This window comes from Moschus berezovskii, chromosome 6 (genome assembly GCF_049115385.1).
Source record: "Moschus berezovskii isolate FMDL1 chromosome 6, NW_MosBer_1.0, whole genome shotgun sequence".
Classification (NCBI taxonomy): Eukaryota; Metazoa; Chordata; class Mammalia; order Artiodactyla; family Moschidae; genus Moschus; species Moschus berezovskii.
Genome location: NC_142465.1, coordinates 42,685,477 through 42,701,714, shown reverse-complemented (window position 1 = coordinate 42,701,714; position 16,238 = coordinate 42,685,477). Strand labels below are relative to the sequence as shown.

The 16,238-nt window shown below is 37.4% G+C and overlaps 1 protein-coding gene across 12 annotated transcripts in view; it reads left to right on the top strand.

Moving 5' to 3' along the window:
• The window catches only part of PPHLN1 (periphilin 1), a 172,138-nt gene that overhangs the window by 81,831 nt on the left and 74,069 nt on the right, over positions 1 to 16,238 (top strand). For 10 of the 12 annotated variants that reach the window (XM_055394584.2, XM_055394577.2, XM_055394585.2 and 7 more), the window contains 3 exons: positions 958 to 1,169; positions 9,840 to 9,896; positions 12,340 to 12,419. In XM_055394584.2, the coding sequence (XP_055250559.1) occupies positions 958 to 1,169; positions 9,840 to 9,896; positions 12,340 to 12,419 (349 nt within the window). The remainder of the gene's footprint in view (positions 1 to 957; positions 1,170 to 9,839; positions 9,897 to 12,339; positions 12,420 to 16,238) is intronic. The other 2 variants (XM_055394587.2, XM_055394583.2) reach the window with 1 other exon arrangement.

Sequence of the window (16,238 nt, the reverse complement as noted above, 5' to 3'; positions counted from 1 at the left end):
TTGGTGTTGAGAGATGGGCAACAATCTGTTATAAATTCAGAGAGCAAGGATTTATTAAGTATATACCATGGTTTCTCAACCTTGGCATTGTTAACACTTTGGATTGCATCGTTTTTTACTCTGTATGTGTGGGAGCTGTTCTGGGCATCATAGCATTTTGGTAGCATCCTGCTACCAGTTGCATTCCCTTCTCTCCAACTGTAACAACAAAAGTGTCTGTAAACACTGCCAGATTACCATGAGTCAGGGTAGTAGGGAATCGCACTAGTATAAAAGTGTTGAATGCTATGCTTAGGTGAGGATAATAGGCCAAGAACTGTCTCACTGGGAAAATCTTTGGCTCGGAGAAGACAATGGCAAGCCACTCCAGTACTCTTGCCTAGAAAATCCCATGGATGGAGGAGCCCGGTAGGCTGCAGTCCGTGGGGTCGCTAAGGGTCGGACACGACTGAGTGACTTCACTTTCACTTTTCACTTTCACACATTGGAGAAGGAAGTGGCAACCCACTCCAGTGTTCTTGCCTGGAGAATCCCAGGGATGGGGGAGCCTGGTGGGCTTCCGTCTATGGGGTCACACAGAATTGGACACGACTGAAGTGATTTAGCAGCAGTAGCAGCAGGAGTCTTTGAGAGAGTCATAGTGTGGTGTGTTGTTAGTAACAAACAGAAGTAGAAACTATAGGACTATGTTTTTCACATGTATAAATTTTTGTGCTTGCTTAAAGTAAGTAACTTTTCCACGTAACCACCTGGTTAACCAAATTTAAAAAATGCTGCATTCTAAATCATATGTCACTGATAAAGCTTCATTTTATTGACTGATTTCGGAAGGTAGGTGGTTGAAAAAGAGAACAAAAATTACAACATAAAGAGTGACTTATAACCAGAGCTTTTGCTGTTTGTTCTTCTGTATAGAGAGTACAAGATATAATTAACTTATTTATTTTTACTTCAAAGGGACATGAGAGACAGCTTTAGAAGAAAAGGTTTCTACTCCTCCCATTATGTGAGAGACCGGTCTCCTCATAAAAGAGACACTCCTTTTTTCAGAGACTCGCCTGTAGGCCGAAAGGATTCTCCACACAGCAGATCTGGCTCCAGTGTCAGCAGTAGAAGTTACTCTCCAGAAAGAAGCAAAACTTACTCTTTCCATCAGTCTCAACATAGAAGTATGTATTTTTAAGAGTTCTCCTTTTTGTTTCTTTTGCAGCCTCCAGTGGTCAGAATATACCGAGTCAGATAGCATTATATGTGTTGTTAGATATATATATTATTTTTAACTCTTTGTTTGAAAAATTTCAAACTTACAGAAAAATAGAATAGTATAATGAATGTCATAACACATCTTGGAACCATTTCAAGTTGCAGTCCGTATGGTATTTCACTTCTTCAGTAGTGGAGGTATGTTTGTAATCATGTTGGAGAGTCACACACTCCTGATGTTCTGCTAATTCCTGGGTTGATCCAGCCTCCTTTAACGTTCTGTCACTAGGGGAAATCATTTATATTTTTCATGAAAAGTATTAGTGGTTCCCCTAAATGTAAGGTATGGCCTTACAGAATTTAGAGCTAAAACCTACCTTCGATTCTTTCTTTGCCAACCTCCAATTTGTGTTTGTTTTTTTTAATTTGAAGTGCCCAGACATGCATGGTATTCAGTGCATGTCATCCTGGCCCAGTTGCTCAGTATTGGTTGGAATAAATAAATGAAGCAACTTTCCTAGGTAAACTTTTCCTGTATTATCATTCTGGACTCTACCACCTGCAGTTGGACTCATTCACAGAACAGTTCCTCATGCCTTCTATATCCAGAGTGTTACGTTAGAACAGTGTCCCCGTCACCAAGGAATTAGAATGTATATGTATTTTCCCTCAACTAATAGCAAGTTTATCAATATATAAATGTGACATGTAAAGTATAACTTTGATGTAAGACTTGATACTTTGTAAGTGAGTTAACATGACATAAGCAGGTCTAGGTAAGAGATTCTCACTCTGGGGATGGAAGAACATGCCATGGAGGAAATGACATTTGGACTCATCTTTTATTTCAGACTTGTACGAGTAGAGAAGTATCTTCTAGGTGGAAGGAATTATAACATACAGAAATCAGAAATTTATTCTTTCTTTTCCTTCCTTTTTTTTTTCCCAAATAATAAGATTTTTAGTTTAACAGTCTTCGCTTAAGATCATTAGATTGTCTCCATTGTAGCTGTTGCTGGATTCCTGTATTTAACAAACGTTTATCACTTGTCTGCTATTTTCAGAGCTAGGTAGAGTGGGGCTTCCAAAAAACATATTTTGGATATATGTGTATGAATGGCCTTGCAGAAGGTAAGAATCCCATTTGAAGGTTTTAAACTAACTGTAGTCACTCAACACATGCCTGATTGCTTAAAATATTCTTGGAATAGTTCCAGGTAATTGAAAGTTTTACTGTGGAGGTCAGTGTTAAAAGTTTGATAACTTCTTTCCTTCACTTCCTTCCTCTCCCCTCACCCTTCAAGGAGATAAACAGCCTGTAAGTCTAATGTATGCTCACATGCACAGATATAAATATCCACAATTAGATACCTTCTAGGGACATATATTTTTAGATGTGTATGACTTAAATCCAGATCTATTAGTAATTTGGTTAAGAGGAAGACAGTCTTTAGAAACAGATTTGAAGCCTTTTAAACAAAACTAGTAAAGTGGAAGCTGGAGATCTTTCCTTAGATCTTGTAGTGAAGCTGTTAAGTTATTTAAATTATTGGTGAATTAGCCTTGTTTTTTCCATTTTTCCCCTAAAACAGATTTCTAGGGAGTTATCTTCAATCTGCATTTGGTCTGATATGTAGTGGCCAAAACTCTAAAATCTTGAGATGCAATGTGGAGCCACAATGTGATGCTACAGTCTGTGTGTCTCTGATATGCTTTCCCCATCTTTTCAGGTCTAATAGGTTTAATATCTTGCAATGATGGAAAGGTAACAGAAAATTGGGAGACTAAAATCTGGTGTGAATTGAATGAAATAGAGGGTACAACTTTGTTAATGCCTTCATGTTTATTTTCTTAAGTCATTTAACTTTGCAAGTGAAGTTCTTCAGTCAAGAAAAAAATTTTCTTTTTCCCCTGGGAAAGTTCTCTTTACAGATTGCTTTGGTTGATTCCTCAGCTATTGGGGCTGAACTGGTACAGTGTTTTTCTTTACTCCTTTCATTAAATAGTTTTCAGAACAGTTACATGAGATAATCTTTCAAAAAGTTAACAAAGTCTTACTTTAAACAGTCACTGGAAAAAGTAATTGTTATTTTACATATTTGTGGTACTGGTTTTTGCTTTAAATATAAATCTCCTTGCATTTATTCAAAAAATTAAAAAAAGAGCTGAGAAATGTGGTCCTTCAATTATCAGTCACTTAAACGGGGCTAATTTACCAGTAGTGGGTTAATTTAGTTTTCCAATGGAAATTGAAATTTTGACAAAGATTTTAAATGTTTCTGTAAGTAACAGGTAAAAATAATTTTCTTAATTTGTATGCTCTCATTTTGTTAATTTTTTAGCATATAATGTTTTGCTTCTTTTCATACTTTTCAGAGAAATTTTACTCATTTTAATGATCATTAATAGTTTCTCCATGGCAATAATTTTAGGGCTAATTTTTCATAATTCTTTTGTGCATTTGCTATATCTCTTATGTGCTTAATTATAAGTTACAATGATTGTTACTTTTTCATCTCAGTTGCTTATTTCCTGTTTTGTGCAAACATGTCCATCAGTTCGGTTCAGTCACTCAGTCGTGTCCAACTCTTCGCGACCCCATGAATCACAGCACGCCAGGCCTCCCTGTCCATCACCAACTCCCGGAGTTCACTCAAACTCATGTCCATCGAGTCGGTGATGCCATCCAGCCATCTCATTCTCTGTCGTCCCCGTCTCCTCCCACCCCCAATCCTTCCTAGCATCAGACTCTTTTCCAGTGAGTCAACTCGACGCATGAGGTGGCCAAAGTATTGGAGTTTCAGCTTTAGCATCAGTCCTTCCAATGAACACCCTGGATGGATCTCCTTTAGAATGGACTGGTTGGATCTCCTTGCAGTCCCAAGGGACTCTCAAGAGTCTTCTCCAGCACTACAGTTCAAAAACATCAATTCTTCGGCCATCAGCTTTCTTCACAGTCCAACTCTCACATCCATACATGACCACGGGAAAAACCATAGCCTTGACTAGACGGACCTTTGTTGGCAAAGTAATGTCTCTGTTTTTTAATATACTATCTAGGTTGGTCATAACTTTCCTTCCAAGGAGTAAGCATCATTTAATTTCATGGCTGCAATCAGCATCTGCAGTGATTTTGGAGCCCCAAAAAATAAAGTCTGACACTGTTTCCACTGTTTCCCCATCTATTTCCCATAAAGTGATGGGACCAGATGCCATGATCTTCGTTTTCTGAATGTTGAGCTTCAAGCCAAACTTTCACTCTCCTCTTTCATTTTCATCAAGAGGCTTTTGAGTTCCTCTTCACTTTCTGCCATAAGGGTAGTGTCATCTGCATATCTGAGGTTATTGATATTTCTCCTGGCAATCTTGATTCCAGCTTGTGCTTCTTCCAGCCCAGTGTTCCTCATCATGTCCATACATGTCATTTAATTAAATTTTTTCTTAGTGTTTTGAGTTAAATCCTATTGAACTTTGTACTACTATAGACTGATTATCTTTGTAAATCAAACTGTCTGCATCTTGTGTTCACATTTAAGAATTTTCTGCCCATAACTTAAGTGGACTAACCTGATCATAGCTGTGACTATGATACATGATAATATTTCTTTTCCTTATTATCGTTCATATTTACATGCTAACAGTATAGGTTGTCCTGGTTAGCCTCATTTCCGTTTCCCTTGTTTATTATACTATTATAGTTAAAATTGTTTTGTTATATATACCATTTATAATTTTACTTGAAGTTTATTTTTATTCTGAGTAATATAACCAGACATCCCCTGTTTGTCAGCTCTCTCTTAGATATTTATTTCCTTTTTCTTTCCCCTCTCTCTGATGAATCCCATTGTTTTCCTGTCTTATACTTTTGCTACTTACCTTCTGTTTAGGATAATAGTGTTAATAATAACACCAGAGTCTCTCATACTGATATGGGAGACTTTTTGTTAAAGTACTTCCCATGAAGTTTTCTACATCACAGGCCAGTCTTTCCGTTTTTATATAACTCATTAAAAAAAAAATTAAAACCTTTTCTTGTAACAGCTACTTAATACTAGTTATATATCTTAGAGCCATAAAGATATTTCTTTTTATGTTGGAATCTTTTGCAGATTTGAAAAGTACCATCATAATCTCTTTGATTTTTTTTTCCAGATTTAAATATATTTACTTCCTTCAGTGCTTCCTTTTATTTTACATGGTGTTCATACCTTTTACTTTCCTAATTTTCTTTCTATTCCTTTTAAGTTGTGATGCCAGAAGTAACTTTTGTCAACCATATTGTGTTACTAGCCCTTATTGAAACTGCAGGCAACTGCAATCTAGGCCTTTCTCACATATATTATAATAATATGAAGAAAAAAAACAACCTTGCAGCTTATACTTTTTTCAGGTACAGTTGTTTGTTTGTGGTTAATGCATTAAAAAATAATCTAGGAATGCTGTATTTCATTTAATTAACTTTGGCTTACAGTTCTCTTCCATAAAGTTTTTAAAATCTCTTTAGTTACTCTATGTACATCAGCAGATAAAAGCAGTTTTGTTTTATCCATAAATGAAGTATACTTTATGTTTTGTGTTAATCTTTAGTAATTAATTTGAGTAGTGTAAGTCCTAATATAGAAACCTGTAGGCATGTCCCTCTGTGGACCATGTATCTAAATGATTTGCTATTACTCAACCAGTTGTGATTCCGCATATTTTTTTCTTTTCCACTTGAGAATCACAACGCATTTCCTCTTTGGAAACAATAACATAAAGATTGCTTTGCTTTGTTGTATAAATCTGTTGTGATTCCTAGGGATGATCCTGTATGTACTTACAAACTCTTTGTTAATTTGTTCTAAACATTTACTGCAGGTTAATGTCAAATTTACCAGTGATGCTCATATATAAATCAGGCCTCCCTCATAGCTCAGTTGGTAAAGAATCCGCCTGCAATGCAGGAGACCCCAGTTCGATTCCTGGGTCAGGAAAATCCCCTGGAGAAGGGATAGGCTACCCACTCCAGTATTCTTGGACTTCCCTTGTGGCTCAGATGGTAAAGAATCCGCCTTTACCATCACATATAATCAAGTCATGTGACATTTTGGGGCTTCCCTCATAGCTCAGTCGGTAAATCATCTGCCTGCAATTCAGGAGACCCGGGTTTGATTCCGAGGTCAGGAAGATCCCTTGGAGAAGGAAATGGCAACCCAATCCAGTATTCTTGCCTGGAGAATCCCATGGACAGAGGAGCTTGGTGGGCTGCAGACTATGGGGTCACAAGAGTTGGACACGAGTTAGCAACAAACCACCATCACCATATGCCATTTTGGTTGAATTTTTTAGATGTCATTATTGTGGAAGATTTATAGGTTTATTGCTTTTATTGGTCTGTATCTGAGTTTATATAGCTCCGACTTTGGGTCCAGTCTCCCCTTATTTTCTTGAAATCAGCAGCCATTATTAAGAATGGAAGATATTTTAAAGAAAGACTTAATCAGTGCTTAATTTTGAAAGCACATCTTCCATGATAACTGAAAATGTACAGGAATTAAAAATATTATTTTGAGAGGAGTATATTTGGAAATTAGAGTCTTATTAAACTTCAGTTTAGCAAGAAAGAAGACATGTCTTAAGACCTTTTGCTGTGAATGAATTTGGAAGTCCATGTGAATTTTTGGATAATAGCTGAAATTCCAATAAAGTTTAGAGATTTAATTCTGCCTTTAGAAAGAAGGCTTTTCTGTGCAGGTGTAGAGGAATAATGGGAACATGGAAGTAGGCTTTACCATCAGATCATGTTTATTGCACAGCAGGAACCTATTTTCTTATCCCCTGAATATCATAGTGTTTCTTAGCTTGAAAGTTACTTTATTTGTGTTGAGTACTCATAAATATTTTGGCCACCTGATGTGAAGAGTTGACTCATTGGAAAATATCCTGATGCTGGAAAAGACTGAAGGCAAAAGGAGAAAGGAGCAGCAGAGGATGAGATGGTTGGATAGCATCACTGATTCAGTGGACATGAATTTGAGAAACTCAGAGATAGTGGAAGACAGAGGAGCCTGGCGTGCTGCAGTCCATAGGGTCACCAAGAGTCGGACCCAACTTGGCAACTAAACAAGAAAACTCATAAAATCATTCAGCAGAAATATATTTCACATAAAAGATTTGCCAAGCAAGACAGATCCAGTCCTTGCCCTCTGAGTTTATATCTAGAGAAGGTCATTTCATGGGAATAGACATTTTAGGTGACACCTGAAGAGTGGGCAGAAGTTGCTGGTAGGATGAAAGTAGAAAAGTATTATTGGGATGAGCTATTTCACATGGAATTTAATCTTGGACTCTTTAACTGATCCAAGCTGTAAATGTGCTATTGAATTAGATTCTGCAATATATTCTTTTTGTCTGAGAACCTGTGGTTTAATCCCAAGAGAGCTTTGACTGTGAGTTTTCTGGGTGAATCCTAGGAGGTCAGCTATAGCTTTCCTGGCACCTACCTGAATGATGGAGGTTCTGAAACAGTAATCAAATAATGGCATTTTCATGTGTGTAGACATATATATAGCATCCCTGTTTTAGGGCTTGTATGTTCTACTAGTAGCACACTTCCATACTTTTCAGAAATTCACTTCCATATGTTCATAGTTAATATGTATTAATTTTAACTGGTTGGATCTCTTACCTCCAAAAGTTGGTTATTTTGGGGAAGCAGTAGTGGTATAGAGCTTTTTATACCTCTGTGGTTGTTTGGTTGTTTTTTCTGTAGTTTTTTGGTGTCTTTACCACAAGGATAATTTTTCTTGTGTCTCCTCCATTTTTCTGTTTCATGGCCTTTTTTTGGCCATGCCACGTGGCATGTGGGATCCTAACCAAGGATCACACCTTTGCCCCTTGCAGTGGAAGCACGGAGTCCTAACCACTGAACTGCCAGGGAATTCATTGTTTGATAACTTCTTGAATAAACAAGTAGATCGCTGAGAAATCATGTTCTTCCTGAGAGCCCCAAATTTGCACATCTTCATCCATGATTCAGAAAAATGATTTCCTTAGCATCTTTGTAGTCATCACATATTCATTTGTTCATATCTTAATTTCTCTTTTAAAGCTTCAGGTATCAAAGGAGAGATGAATGTACTACCAGTGCTCTTGTTTATTTTTTATTGATAGGACTTTCAGAAATATCTAATTTTACTCTTACATCAGGCACTGTACCAAGCATTTGATAGTTTGCAAGATATAGCCCTAACTTTATTACCTCTCCAGTTATACTTTTAAATTTTTTTCCCTAGCAAAATATTTTGTTCATGTATGGGTTATCAGTAATTAATAATGCTTGATTGGATGAGTCTGGTTAAGTGTATCATTGCTTTCATCAGAACACATGAGCAGGAAAGTATGTTTCTGAAAGAGCATATCATATTTACAGCTACTGTATTCAAAGAGACAGTGAATATTGTTAAATTCTTACAAACGTTTAGGTGTTTGTTGGAACACTGAGCTGCTTCTTTGGCTTTTATTTCACCTGCATGGGAAGAACTTTGTAGTCGGTGGAACCAGTATTTGAAATTCTTGTTCATTTTCTTCCTCACCATTTATTCTTTCACTCACCAATATATTAACTGGGATTTTGCTTTCCATATTGCCAACTTTAGAATTTTCTTTCCTAGTTTCTTTACTTCATCCTACTTTAGAACTTATGGTATTTTTTTGCAAGTCACAGCAAAGACAGGAATGTATTGAGTCCTGTTACCACATGGTCAAGTAGGAGTTAGTTTCTGCTTACGAAGGTCACATGTAAGATGAATTTGAGGTAGCATTCTGTCCATTAGAAATACAGAAGTATGAGTGAACATACTCATACTTAGAAATACAGTGTATGAGTGTCCCTCAATACAGAGTTGAGGGACATTTGTCTTGTTTTCTTAGTGTTGATTGGAGCCAAATAATAATAACAGAACAAAAAAGATTGAGGATAGGAGGAACATTCATATTTAAGGAGTAACCAACAAAGAAGAGAGAGAAAGGTAAGAAGATACAGGATGACAGACAGAAAAGTACAAAGGCATGAAAGCAAATGGCAAAATACTAGGAACTTAGGAACAGATAGCTCTCAATAGGCTACCTGTTGAGAGCAAGTCAGAACAAGTCATTATATGACCAGGGAACTGGTATGATGTACCATGAAAACTTTCTCAGGTGTCTTTTTTTGATTTCTAGGGGTGATTAATTTTTCACTCTTGATTTTTTGGTGTCATTCTTTAATCCATTGTATATTTACTTTATGGAGGAGATTAGATTAGAAGCTTATACTGATGCGTAAGATGTGTGAAACCTGTCTTTAACTTTTAGTGTCTTATTATAGGGTCCTTTTTTCATGACTTTCTGGCCATGCTATCCTTGGTTAGCCTCGTTTTCATCCACCATTGTTGGACCGAATCTTAACAGAGTTTTTCTCCTATTTTGCTCTTTATTTCTCTTTAGTGGTATTTGCTCAGACAGCCCAACTTGAAGACAGGGTAGGAAAGATGTTAGGGTTACCAGCAAATGCTCAGAAGTTCCTGTTGTAGTTATTCCTACTTCTGGGTTCTTCTCTTGTTCCTCCTGGGCACAGAGGTGCTGGTGTTAATTCCTCCCTGCCCACCTTTCCCTAGAGTCCGTGCGTGCTGGTGCCTGCTACAAACGGCAGAATGAAGGAAAGCCAGAAAGAGGTGAGTTTTGAGCTAGATTTTGATTTGGGATTGTGAAGGGTGGGGGGTTATAATTGATAGAGGTTATAGAAATGGGAAAGTGTATAAACTCTTGCATTAGTCTACTGTGGGAACCAGAGTTGAACAACAGCAGACTCACATAGTAGTATTTGGGTAGATAAGTGGGTTTGTTGTCTAAGCTAGCCCATTCCTGGTTAGAAACAGCCATCTCAGAGGAGGTTGAGATCTGTAGAAGAGACACTGGCAGATAGAATCTAACAGCAGTATGGTCAGGACATTTCTATTTATTGTTTTTGTGCTTTTTCTGCTGCCATCTGTATCATCCTTTTTCTTTTATCCTTTGCTTCTTGCCTGTCCTTCCCCTTCATGTAACTGGTATATGTGAATATATGTTGATATTTGATCAACTACTGCCCTATCCTTCAGTGTTCCTTTGCTTCTGCACAGTGAGATTGGTTGAAATCTGCTTAAATTGGACTTATGCAGCTAGAATGGTGAGAGATCCTAAGACAACACTTTGACATCGTACTTGGCATACCTGTAGTGCTGATGTTTTATTTGTAAAGAAAATGCTAAATAAGAGATTAACAGCTGCTTGTGGAAGTTTTTTTGGCTATGTTTAGCTGCTGTGTGCCAGAATTGAGCCTGTAATTATGCTTTTAATTAACATACTGATTGGTCCAGTTCTTCATCTTTGAAGGAAATATTTATCAGAATACACTGAAGAGGTCATTGTATCCTAAGGGTAGAAAAATAATTCATCTCTTCACCAATTTTTGAGCACCTACTCTTTTCTTAAAGGCAGGCCTTGGGTATTCAGGAAAAAAATAAGCTTCTCTAGGAGCTTTAGATGCGAAGGGATAGACTGACACTGTCACATTATGATGTGGGATTTGCCATGTACAGTGGAAATTCAGTAGGGAATGACTAAATAAACCATGTTCTTAGTCATTTGGGGATATAGTGATGATTGATATCCTTTTACTTTTGATTCTTAAGGTCTGTAAGAACTTTTAAACTTGCTTAGTATGACAGTCTCTTGATGGTACCACAAGTTAAAAGAGTCTAGAATTCTGTCTTTATAAAGACTATTGGAGCTTCAGAATTGGATTACTGTACCTATAGTAGGGGAATCTTCAACCTTAGCACTATTAACATTTGAGGCTGGATAGTTCTTTATTGTGGAGGTCTGTTCTGTGCATTTGTAGGATGTTTAGCAGCATCCCTAACCTCCATTTGTCATGTGCCAATGGCATTCACCCATTTGAGACGATCAAAAATATCTTCACACATTGTCACATGCTGTGGGTGGGGAGAGGTGTGGGGGTGTCTTGAGAAAGCCTTGTCAGGTCTTTGGAAAGAGATGTTAGTTACTACTTCTCCAGGTAGTTGGAAGCCCTTGAGCCTCCAGGTCCTTACTTAGCTATCGTGACCACAGCAGGAAGAACTTAGGAGGCTTTTTGACTGAAGCTGGCTTTGCTTCAGTTTGAAGGTCATTTGTCTCTGCTTTTGCTCTTGACTGATTTCCTGGCCTTAACCCACTATCCAGTCTTGACCAATTTCTGTGCCACTCCATACTGGGTGTTACTTTTTCTTCTCCCCATAGTTAAAGTTTCCTAGCCCTTGAAAGCAGAGGATATATGTTACATTTGACATAGAGTCAATTTAATGAAATGTTTTTCTATTAGTAACAGCTCAATGTTATTTTAAAAATTCTGTTCAGCTAAACTTTTTTTGTTGTTGACGTTGAACTGGCTAAAGTAATATTTAAATTTATTTTTCTGGCTTAAATTTCCATAAAAGCAATAATATATACATAGAGCACTTTGGGAGTGTCTGAAGTGACTAAAGATAAAAGCTAGTGACTTTATCTCATATGGGTTTATTTTTGATCATTTAATATATATTTGAGTACTTATATCAGGTACTGGACTAGTACTGTATTACAGTGTTCTAGTTTTTATTTTTTAAACATTTTCATGAATACCTGCTAAATTCCTTTCTCTTGAGCTTCTGCATAATTAGCTAATAGTTAGCTAATTCTCTTTTGTAGTATTTATATAATAACTTCCATTGGATTTTTATTGTGTGCGATGCATTTAAAGTTAGCTTTTCAGAATTTGGAAGAGGAAGCATTTATGATTTTAAAATGGTTTTGCCTTTCCTCATGTCTTCTCTGTTGTTCCATGTTTGCTAACTGGCTCTGATATGACCTAGACTGCCATCATGTGTACAGTACTTTGGTTCTAGGTTATTTGAAATTTTCAATGGTGCCCAGCCTCTAGGAGAGATTTAGATATTAACAAATTTAATTTAATAATGTAATGAAGATTTCAGTACAAAAATAAATATATGACCTCTGTCCTTTGTTTATTCACTTACAGAATCAGTCTAGTTGAAAACAAATGAACTAGAAAATTGCATTTTATATTTTCTTATATAGGTAAAGAAAGACCTGTTCAGCCTTTGAAAACATCAAGAGACACTTCACCCTCAAGTTCTTCAGCAGTTGCTCCATCAAAGGTTTGTTGTATTTCTAAAATTAATTTAAAGAGTAATTACAAAGTAGATGAGATAGACTGTCTAGTACAGTGCTTTTATTCTTTACTGTCGTACATAATGTTGGTAATTTGCTGCATTAAAATCTTGAGTTTTAAGTAACCATAGCTTGAAAGTAGCCACCAGAGGAAATGAGCAGTTTTCTTATAGAATTATTTCCACAGGTTATGCTAAAATTACTATTTACTGTATGCCTTCTCATCTTGACAATGGCTGAGCGGGAATGAATATTCAGATGGTGTGTATTTGAGAGAATATGCTTTTATTTTGGAAGTGACCTAACAGAGACCTAACATTTTTTGTATAATTACTTGATTCTTGATAAAAATTATGTATATTCTTCTGTTATTAATTCATATAAAAATTCTATGATGTAGGTAAGTATATTTCCATTCTATATAAAAGGCTTAGAAGTTAAATAATTTTCTCAAATTATTTCACTGATGAGTTTACCCCCAACATTTAAGAATACCTATACTTCTCAAACTCTTCCAAAAAACAAAAGAGGATCAAACACTTCCAATATTGTTTTATGAGACTAGCATTATCCTGATACCAAAACCAGACAAGGACATTACAAGAAAAGGAAATTATAGGCCAGTATCTCTGATGAAGATAGATGCAAAATCTCTTAGTCAGAATTTATCAAATCAAATTCATCAGCCCATGATCAAGTGGGATTTATTCTAGGCATGTTAGGATGGTTCAGTATCTGCAGATCAATCAGTGTGATGCTGATTGATAGTGTAGTGTGATACACTACATTAATAAAATGAAGGAGAAAAGTCATAGTAGCATCTTACTAGATGCAGAAAAAGCATTTGGTAAGTTTTAATATAGTTTGATAAAAAGTCAACAAAGGGGGCATGAGGGAACATCCCTCAACAAAATAAAGGCTGTATTTGTCAAGCCAGTAGCCAACAGCGTTGTCAAGGGCAGAAAACTGAAAGCATTTACTCTAAGATCAGGAACAAGATAAGGATGCCCAGTCTCACTAGTTTTATTCAACATAATATTGGAAGTCCTAGCCAGAGAAATTAGGCAAGGACAAGAAATAAAAAGCATCCAAATTGGAAAGGAAGAAGTAAAACTGTCACTGTTTTTGGATTACATGATATTACATGTAGAAGACACTAAAAAAGAAATAAAAGCAAACATAAACAAGTGGGACCTAATTAAACTTAAAAGCTTTTGCAAAACAAAGGAAGCCATTAAAAATAAAAAGACAACCTACAAAATGGGAGAAAATATTTGCAAATGGTATGACCAATAAGGACTTAATATACAAAATATATAAAGAGTTCATACACCTCAATATCAAAAAACAGGCAGATGACCTGAATAGGAATTTTTCAAAAGAAGACATACAGATGGCTAATAGGTACATGAAAAGATGCTCAACACTGCTAATTATTCAGTTCAGTTCAGTCGCTCAGTCATGTCTGACTCTCCGCGACTCCATGAATCACAGCACGCCAGGCCTCCCTGTCCATCACCAACTCCCGGAGTTCACTCAGACTCATGTCCACCGAGTTGGTGATGCCATCCAGCCATCTCATTCTCCGTCGTCCCCTTCTCCTCCCGCCCCCAACCTTTCCCAGCATCAGAGTCTTTTCCAGTGAGTCAACTCGTCGCATGAGGTGGCCAAAGTATTGCAGTTACAGCTTTAGCATCAGTCCTTCCAATGAACACCCAGGATTGATCTCCCTTAGAGTGGACTGGTTGGATCTCCTTGCAGTCCAAGGGACTCTCAAGAGTCTTCTCCAGCACCGCAGTTCAAAAGCATCAGTTCTTCGACGATCAGCTTTCTTCACAGTCCAACTCTCACATCCATACATGACCACTGGAAAAACCATAGCCTTGACTAGGCGGACCTTTGTTGGACACGACTCAGCGACTGAACTGAACTGAACTGAATAAGTCAGTAGCAATAAAGCATAAAGCAAGAAATGCACATTAAAATGATATATAACATAACTGCATTTAAGAATGTATTCCAGTATCAAATTGCAGAGTTCAACAGTGCAAAACCAGAATTACTTTTGCACCAACTTTAATACATCAATGGACAGATCATCTAGACAGAAAATCAGTAAGGGAACACAGACCTTAAATATAATACATTAGACAAAATGGACTTGATTGATATTTTAGAGCATTCTGTCTGAAAGCACCAGAATACACATTGTTTTCAAGTGTAAATGGCACATTCTCCAGAATGTATTGCTAGCTAGACCACAAAACAAGCCTTAGTAAAGTCAAGAACATTGAAATCATATCAAGCATCTTTTCTGACAACAAGGATCAGTTCAGTTCAGTTCAATTCAGTCGCTCAGTTGTGTCCGACTCTCCGCGACCCCATGAATCACAGCACGCTAGGCCTCCCTGTCCATCACCAACTCCCGGAGTTCACTCAAACTCATGTCCACAGAGTCGGTGATACCATCCAGCCATCTCATTCTCGGCCATCCCCTTCTCCTCCCGCCCCCAACCTTTCCCAGCATCAGAGTCTTTTCCAGTGAGTCAACTCGTCGCATGAGGTGGCCAAAGTATTGGAGTTTCAGCTTTAGCATCAGTCCTTCCAATGAACACCCAGGATCGATCTCCCTTAGAATGGACTGGTATATGAGAGTAGAAATCAACTACAAGAAAAAAACCTACAAAAAACACAGGCATTTTGGAGGCAAAACAATAAGCCAGTAAAGGGTCAATGGATCATTGAAGAAATCAAAGGAAATGAAAACAGTGTCTCAGGTAGAGATCTCCTTTTTTTTTTTTTTTGGACTGTGCTGCATGGCTTGCAGGATCTCAGTTCTCCTACCAGGGATTAAATTCATGCCACCACAGTGAAAGCCTGAAATCCTAACCACTAGGCCACCAGGGAACTCCCTTGCATTTCTGTGTTCATTGTAGCATTATTCACTATAGCAAAAATGTGGAAACAGTCTAACTGGCCCTCAATGAATGAATGGATAAAGGAAGTATGGGGTGTGTGTGTGTATAATTTATTTTTTTATATATATATATATATATATGAATATGACTCAATCATGAAAAAGGAGGACATCCTACCATTTGTGACAACATGGATGGACTTTGAGGGTTTTATAAGAAGCACAAGCTGGAATCAAGATTGCTGGGAGAAATATCAATAACCTCAGATATGCAGATGACACTACCCTTATGGCAGAAAGTGAAGAGGAACTCAAAAGCCTCTTGATGAAAGTGAAAGAGGAGAGTGAAAAGGTTGGCTTGAAGCTCAACATTCAGAAAACAAAGATCATGGCATCTGGTCCCATCACTTCATGGGAAATAGATGGAAAAACAGTGGAAACAGTGTCAAACTTTATTTTTGGGGGCTCCAAAATCACTGCAGATGCTGATTGCAGCCATGAAATTAAAAGACGCTTGCTCCTTGGAAGGAAAGTTATGACCAACCTAGATAGTATATTAAAAAGCAGAGACATTACTTTGCCAACCAAGGTCCGTCTAGTCAAGGCTATGGTTTTTCCCGTTGTCATGTATGGATGTGAGAGTTAGACTGTGAAGAAAGCTGATCGCCAAAGAATCGATGCTTTTGAACTGTGGTGTTGGAGAAGACTCTTGAGAGTCCCTTGGGACTGCAAGGAGATCCAACCAGTCTATTCTAAAGGAGATCAATCCTGGATGTTCATTGGAGGGACTGATGCTAAAGCTGAAACTGCAATACTTTGGCCACCTCATGCGACGAGTTGACTCACTGGAAAAGACTCTGATGCTGGGAAAGGTTGGGGGCGGAAGGAG